This window comes from Thamnophis sirtalis, unplaced genomic scaffold (genome assembly GCF_051295495.1).
Source record: "Thamnophis sirtalis isolate CommonGarterSnake01/CBP01778 unplaced genomic scaffold, rThaSir2_p1.2 scaffold_2, whole genome shotgun sequence".
Taxonomy (NCBI): Eukaryota; Metazoa; Chordata; class Lepidosauria; order Squamata; family Natricidae; genus Thamnophis; species Thamnophis sirtalis.
In genome coordinates, this window is record NW_028261382.1 from 2097331 (window position 1) to 2117733 (window position 20403).

A 20403-nucleotide genomic window follows, 5' to 3' on the forward strand; every position below is an offset into this window, starting at 1 on the left:
AGCGGTGAGCTTTTTCTTTTTCTTTTTAAGACTGGCAGATCAAAGCTTTAAATTGTTATCTGAAATAATCATCAAGAACAACTGTTTTGTCTGATTGAGAGTTTCAAGTATCTCGGAGATCAGAATCTGGCTGAGATCTGTGGAAAAAGAAGACGAAAGAGAAGGAAATGAACAATAGACCAAGGACAACCGAAAGATTTATGACAAGCCGGGGCATTTATTACCAAGTATCAACCCAGAAAAATCTTAGTTATATAGGAAGTTGATTCAGACAAGGATGGATCCCTGGTCACTCAAGAGGGTTGAAGGCTGTGGTCCTTCAGATATTTTACTTATAGGTTTTAATTCTGTTTTCAGTCTGTTCTTTTATTTTTGTATTGATATGGTTTTATTATGATGGATAGATAGATAGATAGATAGATAGATAGATAGATAGATAGGTAGGTAGGTAGGTAGGTAGGTAGGTAGGTAGGTAGGTAGGTAGGTAGGTAGATAGATAGATAGATAGATAGATAGATAGATAGATGGGTATGTATGTATGTATGTATGTATGTATGTATGTAGGTAGGTAGGTAGGTAGGTAGATAGATAGATAGATAGATAGATAGATAGATAGATAGATAGATAGATAGATAGATAGATAGATAGATAGATAGATAGAAGAAAGAGATGATAGATAATTGATGGCTGAATGATAGAACAATATTCTGAGAAAGGAAGGAAGGAAGGAAGGAAGGAAGGAAGGAAGGAAGGAAATAGAAACAGTGGATGGATGAATGTATATGATGATGAATGGATGAGGATCCATAGCTAGCTAGCTAGCCAGATAATCTTCCAACAGAGTTTAGAGTTTCTTCAATAAACTGAATGCTGGAAGGGTTAAAAAAAATAAAATAAATACATTGCCATGGTAACAAACCAAACAAACCCCCGGCATCCCCATCTGAAAGTTGAGGGGATTAAAAAGGGGGGGGCATGTGTAAGAAGTCTAGCTGTGGCTTCCTCCATAAATCTTGGAAGAAGCTTTGAAATGTCTTCAGAGTTTGTTCATTAAAAAAGGGGGAACTGGTTTGCATCATAAAGTGAGAAAAACCGACACAAAATAGATTCCCTTTCCTGGTCTGTGGGATCTGAAAGCCCAAATCATAGGGTGGGTATTTTGCGTTTAGGACCCCCCTCCCTTTTAATTCTTTCCTCCTCGCACATTTTCCTCCAAGGGAGTTTGAGGGAAAGTATTGTACTCAGCAGCCTTTTCTCCAACCAAAGCAGAAGGCTTCGTGGGACCATTTGAAACAGCGGAAGAATTTCAAGTGAAGTTGGGGAAATCTCGGCTTATCTATACTTGGTGATCTGTTTGGTGCACAGGACAAGTCAAAGCAATTGGGATCCACCAGCTCAGTCGGTGGCAGAAGACAATGAATCCAGGAGAAGCAGGGACCTCGAGAGGGCAGGGGTCGGCAACCTTAAACACTCAAAGAGCCACACAAAGGTCCTAACTGGAAGCCCCCCACTCAATTCTGGAGCCAAACAGAAGCCCTGTTCCCCCACCATAGAGTCCCCTCCAGTGGTGGCATACGACCGGTACCCCCTGGTACGTGCGTACCGGTTCCTGCTGGCAGCACCTGGTACCATTCCGGTATGGTGCTCCAGAAGGCTCACCCACCCACCCGCGCTCCTTACCTGTATTTGAGTGGTTCGGAGCATACAGCACCTGCGTGATGCTCTGCCGAGCAGCTGGAGCATTGCAGAGGCGTTGTGGAGCATCGTGGGCGGTAAGTATGCATGCACGCACTGCACACGTGTGCGTGTCTGCTGCGCACATTCATGTGGTGGACACCGGCCCCATTGCGCTGTACCGGTCCCCTCCAAGCGCAGCATCCTAACCGAAAGACCTACCAATTGTGGAGCCGACTGGCAACAGGGAGCCGCAGCAGAGGGTAGAAAGAGCCACATGCGGCTCCAGAGCCATGGATTGGTGACCCCTGGCATAGGGGGCTTTCTCCTACTGCCCATGCCTTGCCCACAAGTTTTAAAGTTGCCGAGGTTGGACATCCCTTCTCCAAGGAAAGCCTATTTAATGGTTTAAACGGGGCCCTCCCAACTTGGCAACTTTAAGACTTGTGGGCCAAGAAAAGAGAATATTTGTAGCTCGGGATTGAAATGACTAGCGCTAATGATATCACCAACTATACTCTAGTTTGGGTAATGAAACATCTGCAAGAAAACCACCAAGCTCAGAAGACACCAAGCACAACTTCACTTGTGGACTTCAATTCCCAGAATTCCTCTGCCAGCTATGAGTTTTTTTTAAAAAATGGTGGCTTGAGCTTGTCGATCAGAAATCTTGGTGGTCTGGCGGTTCGAACCCCTAGCGCCGTGTAACGGAGTGAGCTCCTGTGACTTGTCCCAGCTTCTGCCAACCTAACAGTTCGAAAGCACATTAAAAAATGCAAGTAGAAAATTAGGAACCACCTTTGGTGGGAAGGGAACATCATTCCGTGCGTCTTCGGTGTTGAGTCATGCTGGCCACATGACCACGGAGACGTCTTCGGATAGCGCTGGCTCTTCGGCTTTGAAACGGAGATGAGCTCTGCCCCCTAGAGTCAGGAACGACTAGCACATATGTGCGAGGGGAACCTTTTCCTTATATATATATGTATGTCTATGTCTATGAGTGTGTGTGTGTGTGTGTGTGGCTTTGAAAATTTCCGACCACAGCTATGCATTCCATAAATCCCATTTAATTTTAAAACCTTCCTTCCAAACTCGCCCTTTGCTTTTAGGCCTTGTTGCTCTTCATCTCCTTAGACATTCTTAGCCATCGAGCTCGACAAATAGCTGAGTGAGTGGCCTTTCATTAAGCCGACTTTTCTGCAAAATGACAAGTGGCTAGATTTAAGAGTTAAGAGGCCCGTTGGCGGTTGTGTGAGTCTTCCAACGGAGAGAGGACAATGGATAACATCGGCTCTTGTGAAAGCTGCTCTCTGTAAAAAAAAAAAGAGAGAGAGAGACATAATTTATAGCTTGCAACATGTGAGTACATTCTTCTTTTCGGTGATAGCAGTTTGGCAAAGATTTTTCCCACCCTTTTCCCCTCCCCTCTCCGCCTGGAATTTTGCCAAATGGCCAAGAAAGAGACTCCCCCTCTTCCACCGGGAAAATTGGTCCCCTGGAACTGGGAAGCTTTGTGACCTTCCTGAAAGATCTGGGCTCCATCAGTTGGTTAAGCCAACAACTCATGACATTATGGATGAGTGGGCCGTGTGCATCCAGTGGTGGCTTCCCAAACCATGGTTCATGCTTTAGCGTAGAATTATGGAGTTGTGGAGTTGGAAGGGACGTGAGGATCATCCCACCCGATCTTCTGCAAGGGGTAGGAAAACCCAACGAAATGATTCTTGAGGGACGTCTGGTCAGCTTCTTCTTAAAACCTTCCCAGAGATGTGGAACCACAAAGTTGGTTCCATTACTAGAGAGGTCTTCCTGCCAAAAAGCTTCCTCTCGTACTTATAAATAATGTGCCAGCAACTTCAAAGTTTCTGTAGCTGTGGAAATGAGATCTTGAATAACTTCCCTACAACTTCTTTTTCTGTTCTTGAACAAAGGTATCACGTCTTGGTTTCTCCAGATTGTACGTCTCAAATTTCTTCAAGTTGTCCTTGGATTTCTATGGCTCTTCTCTGAACCTATCCTAAGTTGCCAATATCTTCTTGGAAACATAGCAATAGCAATAGCAATAGCAATAGCAATAGCAATAGCAATAGCAATAGCAATAGCAATAGCTATAGTTATAGTTATACAGTTACAGTTACAGTTACAGTATAACCTTTATTGTCATTGTCAAAATAAATACAACGAAATTTAAGAATTTAAAGGAGGAAACCCTCTTCACACAACCCCCCCCTCGATATACAGTGGGGCAGGTTCCTTTCTGTGCCCCTTTGACTCACGAGTATTTAAATGTAATGGTGTCCAAAATCACTTTGTGTGTGAACTGATCAATTGTGACTTATTCGATATTGGTACCTTTAAATAAGCAAGTATTAACCTGGCTTCAGTAGTGAAATTCATTTTTTTCCACTACCGGTTCGGTGGGCGTGGCTTGGTGGGCATGGTGTGGCTTGGTGGGCGTGGTGTGGCTTGGTGGGCGTGGTGTGGCTTGGTGGGCGTGGTGTGGCTTGGTGGGCGTAGCAGGGGAAGGATACTGCAAAATCTCCATTCTCATCCCACTCTGGGGCCAGTCACAGGTGGCATTTGCCAGTTCTCCGAACTACTCAAAATTTCCACTACCGGTTCTCCAGAACCTGTCAGAACCTGCTGGATTTCACCGCCGCCTTGCTTTGATATGTCTAAGTGGGCTCCACCTGCCAAAGGTCAGCTTGTCTCCCCAAAAGAAGAGAAAGAAACCATAGCTTAACTCTGATGTAATGTGTGGATGCTCAGCAGATGAAACCATACTCAGATGTGTTGCGTTCCCATTCCAGGTTGCTCTGGAAATAACTATTTTCTTTCTCACACAACATCTCTGCAACACTCTCTTCTCTTTCTATCTGCTTTGGCTTGGCCTGTTAATGCTCTCCCAGGGTCTGGCTGTGGGATGGAGATGCTGCGTTGGGGAAAAAAAAAGAGGTCTGAAATTAATTCCAGACAAGAGCGCATTAACTATCATTGGGCCCCAGGTCTTGGCCGGCTTTGATGCTTGATACGATCTGCCCTTCCAGGGTGACAGAGAAGGCTGAGATATGTTCTTGGTTGATCTGGGACAGTTGCGCTGAACAGCACAATTCTTTCCTTCCAGATCCACTTGGGGAAAACTCAACTGCATTTTCTCACTCGTGTAGATTTACCAAATATCAGAACCAAGTTAATCTGCTGTGAAAGGCTCATAGTTGATAAACGCTGGGTAACAGTTTAGAGCAGGGCTGGAATGCTGAGAGCCATGATGGCACGATCTGAGCAGAATGGAGCGAGGAAACCACATCTCGGAACAAAAAGAGAAGGGATGGAGGTTGCAGTGGCTTAGTTAAAGTGCTGAACTCGGACTGGACAGACCCAGATTCAGATCTACCTTTAACCTAGAACCTAGAAGGTCACGAATGCTGGCTGGGGAATTCTGGGAGTTGAAGTCCAGACATCTTCAAGTGGCCAAGGTTGAGAAACACTGCCTTAAGCTTATATTACCACTTCATAGTGCTTTACACCCCTCTCTAAGTGGTTTATAGATTGTCCCCAACAATCTGGGTCTTCATTTACCGACTTTGGAAGGATGGAAAGCTGAGACAAGGTCGAACTGCCGGCAGTCAGCAGAATCAGCCTGCGGTACTCCATTCTAACCACTGCGCCACCACGACTCTAAATTTGCATTCGCTGGCTGGGGAATTCTGGGAGTTGAAGTCCAGACATCTTCAAGTTGCCAAGGTTGAGAAACACTGGTCTGGGATTTATAGGGTCTCCTAGAAGTTGGACTAGAAGGCCTCCAACGTCCCTTCCAACTCTATTATTCTGTTATTTGATTTTGACCTAGGAAGTTGTATGAACTTAGGCAACGTGGATTGCAATCTGGGATCTGTATTTTAGCCCGTTGAGTCACCCACCCGTGGTTTTAATTAATGAGCACTAATTAAGAAGAGAACACCTCTGTTTTAGTATTAATTGATCCTCCCTCTTTTTTTAATCAACTCTGGTTCCTTGGAGGTTGCCCCTAGGACTGTACTCATATTACACAATCACCGATGGTTAACCTAACCATGGTTCGTTCAATCAAAGACGCCAGGCAAAAATACGGTGAAAATGTGGTTCAGTGTTTTGGACAAAGCCAAAACCATCTGAGTTAACTTTCCTTCCCTTTTTTCCCCTTGCACGCAAAGAAACAATCAGAACAAACGCATCGAGCTTATTACCATCAGCTTTGCAAGGCGTTTTGATTTGCGAAGGCCTTTTAAATCCTCGCTGCCCCTTTTCCCCTTCCTTGGCAACCCTTCCGGATCGTATATTTTCATGGCTTTGACATTGCCCGAGATCTGAAGGTTTTCCTCCAGGCAAGAGGGAAGCATCACGTTCGAGGAATTAACTTTGTCTTGGGCCCGGCTGTGTGCCCCACCGCCTGCTAATATAATTCTGCTTTTGGTTATCTCATTAAGAGCGAGATGCATTTCTTAAGAATCCGAAAAAGCGGCCAAGCAGATTAAAACAAAAATAAAATAATTTTTTTTTTAAAAAAAAAAGCCAGATCTTGCGAGCCAACTTGGAAAGTGGGGGGAGAAAGAGACCGGGAAATCATTGTTGTTTGGGAAGCATGGACTTGTAGCAATTCATTAGAAGATTGGAGCAGAGTGCTGGCAGTCGCCTCCAAGCAACATTTAACTTTTATTTATCCTTGTTCAGCAACTGGACTGCTGACATCTTCCTTTCTGAAGTGTGGCGAAGATGTGTTTGGATGCCCCCCCCTCCCACTTTAAACTTGTTTGAAAAAAAAAAAGCAGATTGCGAAGAATGCAAGCTGTCTGTCAAAGGCACAACTGGATTAAGTTTATTTCGGAGTATTGCCGTCTTACTTTTCGAGTTAAAGCTTTTAAAAGTGTGGCACATCATAACTGAAATGATGGCCTCGTTCACATGCCCGCTAGGGGATTCTGGGAGCTGAAATCCACACACTGTTGCTAGCTTTATTTTTATTTTTTTGGAAAAGTTTACTATTTTTCTTACTCATACATGCTTATGTTTCACAAATATACATTTCTTATAGATGTTATTAGTGTTATGCCGAGGTGGCGCAGTGGGTAGAGTGCAGTACTGCAGGCCACTTCAGCTGACTGCTATCTGCAGTTCGGCGGTTCAAATCTCACCGGCTCAAGGTTGACTCCGCCTTCCATCCTTCCGAGGTGGGTGAAATGAGGACCCAGACTGTGGGGGGCGATATGCTGACTCTGTAAACCGCTTAGAGAGGGCTGAAAGCCCTATGAAGCGGTATATAAGTCTAACTGCTATTGCTATTGCTATTGCTATTGCTATTGCTATTGCTATCTATCTATCTATCTATCTATCTATCTATCTATCTATCTATCTATCTATCTATCTATCTATCTATCTATCCATCCATCCATCCATCCATCCATCCATCCATCCATCCATCCATCCATCTATCTATCTATATCTCTTATCTATCTATCTATCTAGAGCCGAGGTGGCGCAGTGGTTAGGGTGCAGTATTGAGATCACTTCAGCTGACTGTTATCTGCAGTTCAGCGGTTCTAATCTCACCGGCTCAGGGTTGACTCAGCCTTCCATCCTTCCGAGGTGGGTGAAATGAGGATCCAGATTGTTGGGGGGCGATATGCTGACTCTGTAAACCGCTTAGAGAGGGCTGAAAGCCCTATGAAGCGGTATATAAGTCTAACTGCTATTGCTATTGCTACATTATCCTTTTTAACATTTATAATTCCTTTCTTCCCCTATCTATATATTAATATATTCGAGATTGCTTTCCTGCCATCCCGTAAATCCATCCTATATTACTATAACTCTACTTCTTCTTCCCTCTCTCTTTCTCCTTCCCTCCCTTCTTTTCTACTTTCTGCTTTCCTCCTCAACTTTCTCTTTTCTTCTTCCCCTTCCTCTCCCCTATTCCTCCCTTCTTCCGACCCTTTCTCCCTTCCCCTCCTACTCTTGCTACCCCTCCCTCCCTCCCTCTCCTTTACCCTTCCTTCCTTCCCTCTCCTTGCCTCTCTTCTCCTCTTCTCTTCCCTCTCCTCCTCTCTCCTTTCCCTCCTTCCATTGTTGCATTTTCATATTTTGCATACGCTCGCTAGCTTGATGATCACGAGTGGAATTCTTTATCAGCGGGTGTTCATTTCATTAAGTCTCTTTCTTTACTTTATGAAACAGGACTCGTCTCTTCAAGCTGCCCCATTGCTGGTTTTTTTCTCTTCCTCTGTTGGAGGAGAAGATCCCAGATGTGGATCAGTTCTCAAGTTTTTGCTCCGCAGGACGCAAATTCCAAAGTTTAACTTCTGGCACCAAAACATTCCTGGGAAGCGGGGAGAAGAAACAGCCTTTTCTCTTTGACCTTGGAGGCATAGACCCCTTGGAGGGTCCAGAACTGGACTAGCAAGATTGATGATGTGTCCTTGAAAGCCAAGGCTGACCACCAGACGCTCCTTGTCTTTGCAATTTTGCAAAGGAAGGCCTTTTTGGGGGGAAAGAGATACCTTTCTGAAGGCGAAAAGCAGGCAGATTTGGATGGTGGAGTGAAGTGTGTCATCACATTAGAATCGTTGTTGTTGTTAGTTGCGAAGTTGTGTCTGACCCATCGCGATCCCATGGACAACGTTCCTCCAGGCCTTCCTGTCTTCTACCATCCTCTGGAGTCCATTGAAGCTCACGCTGACTGCTTTGGTGACTCCATCCAGCCCCCTCCTTCTCTGCCATCCCCTTCTTCTTCTTCTGCCCTCCATCGTTCCCAGCATGAGGCTCTTCTCCAGGGAGTCCTTCCTTCTCATTAGGTGGCCAAAGCATTTGAGTTTCAGAAGATGATAGATAGATGGATGGATGGATGGATGGATGGATGGATGGATGGATGGATAGATGGATAGATAGATAGATAGATAGATAGATAGATAGATACATACATACATACATACATACATACATACATGCAGTAACTCCATCCACCCCTTCTTCTTCTGCCCTCCATCGTTCCCAGCATGAGGCTCTTCTCCAGGGAGTCCTTCTTCCTTCTCATCAGGTGGCCAAAGCATTTGAGTTTCCTCTTCAGGATCTGGCCTTCTAAAGAGCAGTCAGGGTTGAATTCCTCTAGGACTGACTGGTTTAGTCATTCTTTATCTAAATCAATCTATCTATCTATTTATCTACCTACACATCTATCTATGTTGTTGTTAGTTGCGAAGTCATGTCCAACCCATCGCGACCCCACGGACAACATTCCTCCAGGCCTTTCTGTCCTCTCCCATCCTCTGGAGTCCATTGAAGCTCACGCCGACTGCTTCGGTGACTCCATCCAGCCACCTCCTTCTCTGCCGTCCCTTTCTTCTTCTTTTGCCCTCCATCGTTCCCAGCATGAGGCTCTTCTCCAGGGAGTCCTTCCTTCTCATCAGGTGGCCAAAGTCTTTGAGTTTCCTCTTCAGGATCTGGCCTTCTGAAGAGCAGTCAGGGTTGATCTCCTCTAGGACTGACCGGCTGGATGGCCTTGCAGTCCAAGGGACTCAATGCAGGAGTCTTCTTCTCCAGCACCAGAGTTCAAAGGCCTCCATTCTTTGGCGCTCGGCCTTTCTTATGGTCCAACTTTCACAGCCGCACATGGCAACTGGGAAAACCACAGCCTTGATTACTATACGCACTTTTGTTGGCAAGCTGATGTCTCTGCTCTTCTGTATGCTGTCTAGGTTTGACATAGCTTTCCTCACATTTATGACTTCTGGCCGCATCCTCAACGTCATGGGATGAAAATTCAGCCAACTAGCATGAATTTTCTACAATCGCAGCATCCTGGAGTCAGGGGATTGCTATTTTGCGACCTTCCCAGCTGGCTTCCACCAAGAAAGTTAAGGGGAGAAACTGGATTTGCTTAATGACCGAATGATTGTCTTAACAACTGCAGTGATTGAGCCGAGGTGGCGCAGTGGTTAAATGCAGCACTGCAGGCTACTTCAGCTGACTGCTAGATCAGCAGTTCAGCGGTTCAAATCTCACCGGCTCAGGGTTGACTCAGCCTTCCATCCTTCCGAGGTGGGTAAAATGAGGACCCGGATTGTTGTTGGGGGCGATATGCTGACTCTGTAAACCGCTTAGAGAGGGCTGAAAGCCCTACGAAGCGGTATATAAGTCTACTGCTAGTGATTGGCTTAACAACCAGGGCCCAAAAGATGGTAAAACGAGGTGCCAATTCATTTAAACAACCATTTTGCTTAGCGACGTCAATTTCGATCACAGCCAAGGACTCTCTACATTAATGATTTCATCTACCATTAACAGCAATATCAAAAGGCCGATCCCAGCGCATTTGACCTTCGGTTTTTTTTCGACCCAGAGAAGGCAAAGCCAGAAGCATCCTATTGTTGTAACTAAGGGGGTGGTTGGGTGGGAGAAAATTAGCGTTGATTGCATTTTATTTCCGTGCCGTTAAATGAAAACAAATGCTGGTTTAAAGCCGCTCTTCTGTGTGTCTCTGAATAATTTCCCTCCTGCTGCAAAATTACGGCAAAGCTTTACGTTTTAGAGAGGCCCAGGATCTGCCTACGAAACTTGGGAGATTGTAATTTTAGCTTGTTCTCCTTTGAGTCCCCAGCAAGAATCACCGCCCCACCTGTTAATGGGGCTCATTCTCTTTCCATTGTTTGGTGGGCATGTTGCAGCCTGCATGGGCTCATTGTGCGCTGTCCTTCCAAAGCATCGGGAGCCGAGCATTGCAAAGAGAGAAGCTTCGAACTCCTTTGCTTTTTTAAGCGATGTCAATGCATCATTGGGTATTATCAAGAAAGGATGCTTCTTCTGCTAACTCAGCAAAGCTTTGGGGGTCTCTTGATGGAGTTCCAGAGATTGTAGGAAACCTTCTTTGTCAGGAGGCTGACAAAGCTGCCTTCCTTAACTTCTGGCTTCTTCCGAAGGCAGGCTTGCAGGAGTTAAAAAACGGGGGCGATAAATCATCTAAATGAAACTCTGGAATGTTCTCCTCCACGGGGTGTGAACCTGACAATATCCCTTCCCGTCTCTCTTCTCTCGACTTCTTTTTTCCATTCAGTCATGATGTCATGGCAGAGGTGCATTCCAAAAGACTACACCTGGGGCAAAATACTTTCCCCCCCCTCTCTCCTAATCTGCAGATCTCTGCAGAGAAGATGAAAAGATGCTCAGGGAGGTAAACTGAGGCCATCTTGGCACCCTGCATTTTCTCAGAGCTTATCTGCATTTCTCCTTTCGCCTCTGGAAGGTGGAGTGCGTACTTCCAGGAGACAAAGGGCAGGATTTTGGTTTTAAGGTTGGATTATAAGAGCCGAGGTGGTGCAGTGGTTAGGGTGCAGTACTGCAGGCCACTTCAGCTGACTGTTATCTGCAGTTCAGCGGTTCTAATCTCACCGGCTCAAGGTTGACTCAGCCTTCCATCCTTCCGAGGTGGGTGAAATGAGGACCCGGATTGTTGTTGGGGGCGATATGCTGACTCTGTAAACCGCTTAGAGAGGGCTGAAAGCCCTATGAAGTGGTATATAAGTCTAACTGCTATTGCTCTATCTATCTATCTATCTATCTATCTATCTATCTATCTATCTATCTATCATCCATCTATCTATCTATCTATCTATCTATCTATCTATCTATCTATCTATCTATCTATCTATCTATCTATCCGAGGTGGCACAGTGGTTAGGGTGCAGTCCCGGACGGTAGCGTGAAACCTCCAACGAGATAAATCTGTACAAACGCAACCGTTGAGTTTTCATGCAGAAACGGAGACCTCCTTGATTCTCTTCCGATGGTCTCCAGTTACGATATTGAGAGTTGATATTGAGAGTTTCCCCAAGAGGGGGATCAAGGACCCCCAGTTTTTGGCTTGGGGGGGATGGTCTTCTTGTGAGTGAAGCCTCGGTTCCATTTTCCTTTGAAGGTTTGTTTATATTGGCCCGTTGCCATGAGATGGGGCATCTGCTTCTCCTGGTCACCTAAATCATCACCACCACCTAATAAAACTACATTTTTGTACTGGATGCTTATCGCGAGGAATAAATACGAAGGCAGAATGAGTGGAACTGAGTGAGTGGCTGGGTGGAGCCACTTCCTTCCCATAAACTGTGGGGAAAGTTTATATAAATATTAAGTGGATGAAAATGACGCTTAACCGTACACAGGCCCAATTCATGGAGAACTTCAACAACTGCGTGGGCTTGTAGAGACCCCCAGTGGACATTTAGTGAAAGCAAGAGGACTTTTGTGGTAGGTTTCCCCTTGATTTTTTTCTTCTTTTCCCCTTTTCATTTAACCCCCCTACCCCAATTTAATTCCTGTTGTCCCATTGGTTTCACTTGATCTTCTTCTTCATAACCTCAGTATTCAAATAATTTATGCTGGGAATTTCTTTAAGGAGAACCCCAAATTTGCTCCCTGGGGCATGTCTCAAAATGCTGGAAAATAGCAATAGCAATAGCAGTTAGACTTATATACCGCTTCATAGGGCTTTCAGCCCTCTCTAAGCGGTTTACAGAGTCAGCATATCACCCCCCACAGTCTGGGTCCTCATTTCACCCACCTCGGAAGGATGGAAGGCTGAGTCAACCTTTGAGCCGGTGAGATTTGAACCGCCGAACTGCAGATAACAGTCAGCTGAAGTGGCCTGCAGTACTGCACTCTAACCACTGTGCCACCTTGGCTCTAAAAGAAGAAGGAAAAAGAAGAAGGGGGCAATCAAACAGCGGGGGGGGGGGTGGATTTAAAGTTGGAAGACCCAAAGGAACAAATTGGGGATACAATCCCCTGGAGAACATTACGTTGTACAGCCAAGAGTTAAAACAATGTCGCAGCAGTTGAAACCTAGTTGGTCCCATCGTTCAGCGTCAGCCGAATGAGACATCATTAACCTACCGATCACTATCAAGATCCAGCTCTCATGGAAATAAAGAGAAGAGGACGGCCAGCAGGAAGGCGGATGGACTTAGTGGTGATGGGGCCACCATTAGAAGACTCGAAGGACCCGATTAGGAACAGATCATCATGGAGGAAGATGCACGGGGTGGCTAAAACAACCGGCATCAACTTGATAGAACGTAATCAGCTGAATTTTAAACTATTCAGTGCACCGTATCTGATTTTTTTCAGTCTCTACACAATAATGGAGGAGAGAATACTGCCTAGTTAAGGAGCCAGGGATGGGCTACTGGGGTTCGCAGGGGTTTTTGGAGAACCTCTAGCTAAGATTCTGTGCAGTTCGGAGAACCCCAAAATCCTACTTCTGGCTGGCCGCGCCCACTCCGATCTGCCCTTCCCAGGAGTCCCCACGCGGCCCTTTTTGGATGCAGGTAAATGCAGGGACCGTGCGGAGGCTCATGGAGGGTGAAAAATGGGCCCATCAGAAGTTTGGGAAGGCCTCCAGAGGGCCTCCGGAGCCTGGGGAAGTTGTTTTCGCCCTCCTGGAGGCTCGAGGAAAGCTTCCGGTGCCCGGGGAGGACAAAAACGCCCCCACTCCCTTGCTGTGTTGCAGGAGGCCAACTAGGCCATGCCCACCCAGCAATCGGGCAGAGAACCCCTTGTTAAAATTTTTGAAGCCCACCCCTGGTTAAGGTACTTTGATGATGAGAGGGTTTTAAAACAAAACCCACCCTATAATATTTAGGGAAAGCAAAGGAACACTGATCTCCCCTTGCTTCTAACCAAGTCATACTGTGCTCTGATGGTAGCATTGCCCCTGGATCCCACCACCCCGATGAGGTCCTTATGATATGTCTCTTCAGAAGGACGTCGGGTTCAATCCAGAAAGTTTTGCTATAGATGGACCCGAGATTGCAATTTTTTCAGAGTGCAGAATGCTTGGTGACTTTCCTTCCAAGGGTTGCAAATAATTCAAGAACAGCACTAAAAGGAGGAAAATTTGTCAGAGGTACAAAATAAGGAGAGGGATCTTAACCAAGATTCTTGGAGCAAAGACGGCCTAATAAGGAGAAAAATATCTAAAATTCCATGATATTAAAAGCAGGGCAATTCCTCAGACTGAAATAAGTAATTTTAGCTACATGTTTGGTTAAAGCATCTATTTTAAATGTCTATTTTATTCATGGAATGCTCTTAAAAGCAGTAAACAAATGGTATGTTACTGGCTCATTCCCATAAACTCTTAATAATCATTTTTTGGGGGGGGATGTTTTTCTCCCCTCTGGTATGTATTTGGAATGAGTGATGGGTTAAGGGTAGACAGATGTCAAAAGCCTGAACAAATTCAGGAAGACTTTCCCAAACTCGATGAAGATTTACGTGACCTGGGGAGAAACAAGAGGATAAGCATGGCAGATAAATGAAGGGAAAGAGATTTAGAAAGGACCAGTGATTTATGAAACATGATTCGGTATTCAACAGATTGGAGGCAAGAAATATGAGAACTTCTTGGCTCAGAATTTCCCTAAAGAAGAGCATGAGGCTCTTAAAAGGTAGTTTGACCTGTGATCTTTAAAGGTATTCCCCCCGCCCCCACATTTCTATATCAAGGATTAGATTTGCAGAATACAGAATAACAGAGCTGGAAGGGACCTTGGAGGTCTTCTAGTCCAACCCTCCCTGCTCAAGCAGGAGAACCTGTACCATTCCAGACAAATGGTTGTCCAATCTCTTCTTAAAAACCTCAAGTGCTGGAGAACCCACAACTTCTAGAGGCGAGTCCTTCCTTCCTTCCTTCCTTCCTTCCTTCCTTCCTTCCTTCCTTCTTTCCTCCCTCCCTCCCTCCCTCCCTCCCCTTCTCATTCTAGGTTGGATCTCTCTTGGATAACCTTCTATCTTCTCTTCTTAAAAACCTCAAGTGTTGGAGAACCCACAACCTCTGGAGGCAAGTCCTTCCTTCCTTCCTCCCTTCCCCCTTCCTCCCTTCCTCCCTTCCTCCCTTCCTCCCTCCCTTCCCTTCCTCCCTCCCTCCCTCCCTCCCTCCCTCCCTTTCTCATTCTAGGTTGGATCTCTCTTGGATAACCTTCTATCTGTCCTGCCCTCAGGTGCTTTGGTGACTAAGTTCTCCTTCTCCTTCTCCTTCTCCTTCTCCTTCTCCTTCTCCTTCTCCTTCTCCTCCTCCTCCTCCTCCTCCTCCTCCTCCTCCTCCTCCTCCTCCTCCTCCTCCTCCTCCTCCTTCTGACCCCTTCTTCTCCCCTCAAATACTGGAAGACAACGATCATGTCACATGCGTCATTTTTTCCAGGGGAATCTTTTGGAGGAATCACACTGGGGATACGGGAGGAATAGGTAGCCTCAAAGTCAAACTTGGGCGTGGAAACATAATCTCATTCAGTGATAGCTTCCTCCTTTTTCTGACTACATTCTCTCTCCTGAAGTTGCCAGTTTCAGGGATGGGATCTACCAGGGGTTTGCAAAGTCTTAACAGATTTCTTCAAAAGAAGGGCTGGTATTAAATCAAGAGTCAGACTGGCAGAATCATGTCGTATTTGCTCTATCCTCCAATTCAGACACCTCTAATCCTTTCATTATTTTGAGCACTGGGCTCAGGACTGGCTGTGACAGTCATCGCCAAGATTGATATGAAGTATAACAGGATAGCGCAGTTGGAAGGGACCTTGGAGGCCTTCTAGTCCAACCCCCTGTTCAAGCAGGGAGGCCTTATACCAGTTCATACGAATGGTTGCCCAATCCCTTCTTGAAAACTTCAAGTGCTGGAGCACCTACAAATTCTGAAGACAAAGCCATTCGCCTGATTTAAGTATTCTCACCATCAGAAATTTCTCCTTAGTTCTAGGTTGCTTCTCTCCTTGATTAGTTTCCATCCTTTGCTTCTTGTCCTATCTTCTGATGCTTTGGAGAATAGGTTGACCCCCCTCTTCATTGTGGCAGCCCCTCAAATAGCAATAGCAATAGCAGTTAGACTTATATACCGCTTCATAGGGCTTTCAGCCCTCTCTAAGCGGTTTACAGAGTCAGCATATCGCCCCCAACAATCTGGGTCCTCATTTTACCCACCTCGGAAGGATGGAAGGCTGAGTCAACCCTGAGCCGGTGAGATTTGAACCGCTGAACTGCTGATCTAGCAGTAGCCTGCAGTGCTGCATTTAACCACTGCACCACCTTGGAAGACTGCTATCATGTCAGCCTCGTCCTTTTTATTAAAGTAGGCATAGCAAAATTCCTGCAACTGTTCTTCATACGAGTAGCTTGAGCAATATCTTTTGTTTTGCTGGGATTCCTTTATTCCATGATGAAGCGTGGCCCAAACCCCTCTTGATGGGAGTGAGAAGGTCCTGGGGGCAATTGGTTGTCATGTTGAACCAGAGGTTTGCAGGAAAAACTGTCCTTGAAAGAGATTGTAAACAGATATGGGAGAATGTGCTTTTGCAATTAGAAGTGCCTCATTAAATTGGGAGCATCAGGATAGAGTTTAGGAACAGATAACACTCAATTTCTCATGGTTGCTTCAAAGGTTGCGAAATTAATCCTGCCTGGGTCTCTGTCCAAGAAGATGTAGGATCAGCTGCCAAAAGTGAATTTAGTGTGGTGAGAACAAGCATCTTCTTCATCGCACGTGCTAAAATCCATCTCAAGATATCTCAAAACTACATTTGGGAGAAATCAAAACCGCCCCTGAATAAGAAGTAATGATGATAGGTTTTGGGGGGTTAGCGTAGTGTGGGCTTCCCAAGGAATCTGCTACATTAAACTTTACATCTTGCAAAGAAATGGATTGCAAAACAGAACACTTGCACACTAGAAAGGAGAAGCACATGTGTGGGCAGAAATCTAACACACGAATGCAACGTTACGGACCCGAACTTGGGAAAGGAAAAGTAGAACCAAGCAAAATCAGATGCCCATATCTTTTAAACAACGGTTAGGTGTTTTATATTGTTAGTAATAGGTTTAAAATTGGTAGTACGGGATTGCGAAACAGCTTAATCTCTTGGAGGCCTTGCCTTTCCTCACTCAAATCCTGGCCACGATATCAGCCCATGAGGAAATCTGGCCAAGCTCTGTTGCTTCTAGAGGGGGGTGGAAGAAGATCAGATGCCTCTGTTTCTTCCTCTTTCTTCTCTCTTTTTAACATTTCTGTGGTGTTCTGAGCCAACACTTAATGCCACCATACCCCAAAGTGGAGAGATCTCATGCTCAGTTCTGGTTTCGAGAGAAAACAAAAATTAACCTGGTAGAAAACATGTGAGTGAAGTTGGAAATCATGACACCAGCAAGAGTTCCACTTGCTTTGAATGTGGTTCAGATGCTTTGCTTTCTATGTTACACCCATTACTAGAATTGGTGGAATGGAATGGAATAGAATAGAATAGAATTCAGAATAGAATTCAGAATGGAATGGAATAGAATAGAATAGAGGAGAGGAGAGGAGAGAGAATAGAATAGAATAGAATTCAGAATAGAATTCAGAATAGAATTCAGAATAGAATTCAGAATAGAATAGAATAGAATTCAGAATAGAATTCAGAATGGAATGGAATAGAAAGGAATAGGAGGAGAGGAGTTAGCAGTTAGACTTATATACCGCTTCATAGGGCTTTCAGCCCGCTCTAAGCGGTTTTACAGAGTTAGCATATATTGCCCCCAACAATCCGGGTCCTCATTTCACCCACCTCAGAAGGATAGAAGGCTGAGTCAACCCTGAGCCGGTGAGATTTGAACCGCCGAACTGCAGATAACAGTCAGCTGAAGTGGCCTGCAGTACTGCACTCTACCCACTGCGCCACCTCGCCACCTTGACCCGACGTCCCACTTGAATCCTTGCATAAATCCTATTCCTAGACGCATCCTTCTAAAAAAAACATTATTTGCTTCCTGGTGCAACCGCTTCGTTCTGCTGCTGATGGGGCTTGCCCAATGAAACGATGTTAAGAAGATTTGGGGAAATATTTGTGCTTGCGTCTTGATCCTGCTTTGACCCATTCTGCTTTCTTTTCAGTGAAGGGCAGCCAGAAATGTGAACTCAACTGCCGAGCCGTCGGCTATCGCTTCTACGTGAGGCAGGCGGAGAAAGTTATCGACGGGACGCCGTGCGATCAAAATGGGACCTCCATCTGCGTGTCGGGACAATGCAAGGTAAGGAGATCATGAACTAGAAAGTTGGAAGTTTCCTCTTCCATGTGATTCCTACAGCTTCCTATAGCCCAAAATGAGAGAAGACCACCAGGAGTATAAATATTTTCTGTACGTTTCTATGGATTTCTTTTTTTTAAAATAGATAAACACAATCTTTTCCTGTAAGTCTTGTTGTCCACATCTGGAGAGGATCAGGCATGTTGTTGGAAGTTATTTTTAGTGATTGGAAGCATTGTTGGCGCTATCTTTGTAGATGGGAGATATGGCTGGGATTCAGATGATTTAGGAAGGCATCTTTTGATACAAGGCTGAAGGCCAGGAGACTGTTGATGTTTTGATCCAAGCTGAGCCCGTGTAATGCCCACAGGCCAACTTCACAATGCGGGCCGTACACACTGGAAGAGGAGATACAAACATGGAAAGTAATTTGTCTCTAATCATTTACTCGCCATGAGTAACACTCCATTGGATTCCTGTCAGAATGCACCATGGAGCGATTGAACGGCTAAACGGAGGAAACACGGTGTGTGCGCAAAATGATCGCATTCCCTTTTAACACTCTCATTCGCAGATGTTCTCTGCATGTTTGTTTATATAACTCAGAGCTCTGGAAAAACCGCGATTTTGGCCTCCTCTCTGCAGATAACACTGCTGAATAACACACAGACTTCAAATCTTTTGAGCCCAAGGCAATCCCGAGTCAATCTCGGGCTCTTGACCCATTAAGTCAAGCCTTCTGGATCCAACTGGGTATGTTTTGGAAGTTCATTATGATAGGCCAAAGACTGCAAGTGCCCTTTGCCTGTTGATTTCTGCCATCCAGGATAGAAGGAAGTGGCCAAGAACCATACCTATTAGGTCCTTTATATCATGACCCCCCAGGAATAAGTCCTCCTGTCCTCTTGGCTGCTATCAGAACTGGTGGTAACAAATCCCAAACTCCTTGCTATGTAAATACATATTTCCTTGAGGAGCCTTGGTGCTCTCTGAGCTTGGTTGTTTTCTTGCAGATGTTTCATTAGGTAACATCTGACCAGCAATCAATGAAGGCACTGCCAAAAGCTAACAGTACACATCTCAACACAACAACCTCTAAGACCAGTCCCACCAACACGGACAGGACAAGCCACTTGAATAAAGTAGAGTACAGTAGAGTGGAGTGGAGTGGAGTGGAGTGGAGTGGAGTGGAGTGGAGTGGAGTGGAGTGGAGTGGAGTGGAGTGGAGTGGAGTAGAGTAGAGTAGAGTAGAGTAGAGTAGAGTAGAGTAGAGTAGAGTAGAGTAGAGTAGAGTAGAGTAGAGTAGAATAGAATAGAATAGAATAGAATAGAATAGAATAGAATAACAGAGTTGGAAGGGACCTTGGAGGTCGTCTAGTCCAACCCCCTGCTCAGGCAGGAAACCCTACACCACTTCAGACAGGATCTTCTTAAAAACTTCAAGTGTTGGAGTATTCACAACTTCTGGAGGCAAGTTGTTCCACTGATTAATTGTTCTAATTGCCATGAAATTCCTCCTTAGTTCTAAGTTGCTTCTCTCCTTGATTAGTTTCCACCCATTGCTTCTTGTTCCACCCTCAGGTGCCTTGGAGAATAGCTTGACTCCCTCTTCTTTGGGGCAGCCCCTGAGATATTAGAACACTGCTATCATGTCTCCCCTAGTCCTTCTTTCTATTAAACTAGACCTACCCAGTTCCTATAGCCGTTCTTGACTATAAACAGGGAGCACCCCCTCCTCCCTACTAGCACTGATGACGTTCCCTAGTTGGGTCATGAAACGTCTGCAAGAAAACAGCCAAGCTCAGAGGTCACCAAGGACCCCACATTTCAACCCTGAGCTAGGAATATTCTCCTTCGTGCATTTCCTTTTCTTAGTGCTGAATTTCCAAGAATGTCATTTTCCTTCATTTCCAAAGGAGTGTGAAATCCCTTCGCGTGACCTCTGCCACGCTTTGAAAAGGCCTTCCGTAGTGGCCCCACACTTTGTGTGAAGAGGCTCTTGAAAGCTACACCTGATTTTTGCGTTCAGATAAGTAGATATGACGAAATCGCCATAGCTGTGGTTTCTCTTTCAAGTCTGTTGACACTGGCATTGTATTTGCTGTCGGGAAGCTTTTATAATGCAAAGGTGTGGATTCCTTTTTAAGATTGCATTGTGGGGGCATTGTGCAGCTGGACTGTGTTGTGTGTGAGTCAAGGAGATATTAAGCCCTCTTCCAACTTAGCGTGGTGAAGTGGAGTAGTACAATTGCTTTCTTCTTCCCTGATTTTATCCCGCAACCGTTAGATAACAAATGATTCTTTTTATCAGCAGATTTCCCCCCCCTTCTATAACACCTTACAGTCATTACATCAACATTGTTGTGTCATCATACCTTTACATGTATATAATATTTCACTTCTATATTTACACACCTTTATGCACAGTCCTATATATATTTATATATATATTGTTTTTTTTGGCTTAATTGGTTTTATTCTTGTTTTGCAGCCATTTGTACCAATTGTTCCATATTTCATAATATTCCGACTCTTCTTGATCTTTTAATGTCAGTGTTAATTTGTCCATCTCTGCACAATCCAAAGGTTTTTTTAAATCACTAATTCGTCCGAGGGGGTATTATTTTGTTTCCAGCATTGGGCAAATGCTATTCTAGC

The 20403-nt window shown here is 45.1% G+C and overlaps 1 protein-coding gene across 1 annotated transcript in view; it reads left to right on the forward strand.

The window, feature by feature from the left end:
* THSD4 (thrombospondin type 1 domain containing 4) overlaps positions 1 to 20403 on the forward strand; it is a 179498-nt gene that overhangs the window by 57458 nt on the left and 101637 nt on the right. The window contains exon 7 of the mRNA XM_087703985.1: positions 17612 to 17748. Coding sequence (XP_087560111.1) covers positions 17612 to 17748 — 137 coding nt within the window. The remainder of the gene's footprint in view (positions 1 to 17611; positions 17749 to 20403) is intronic.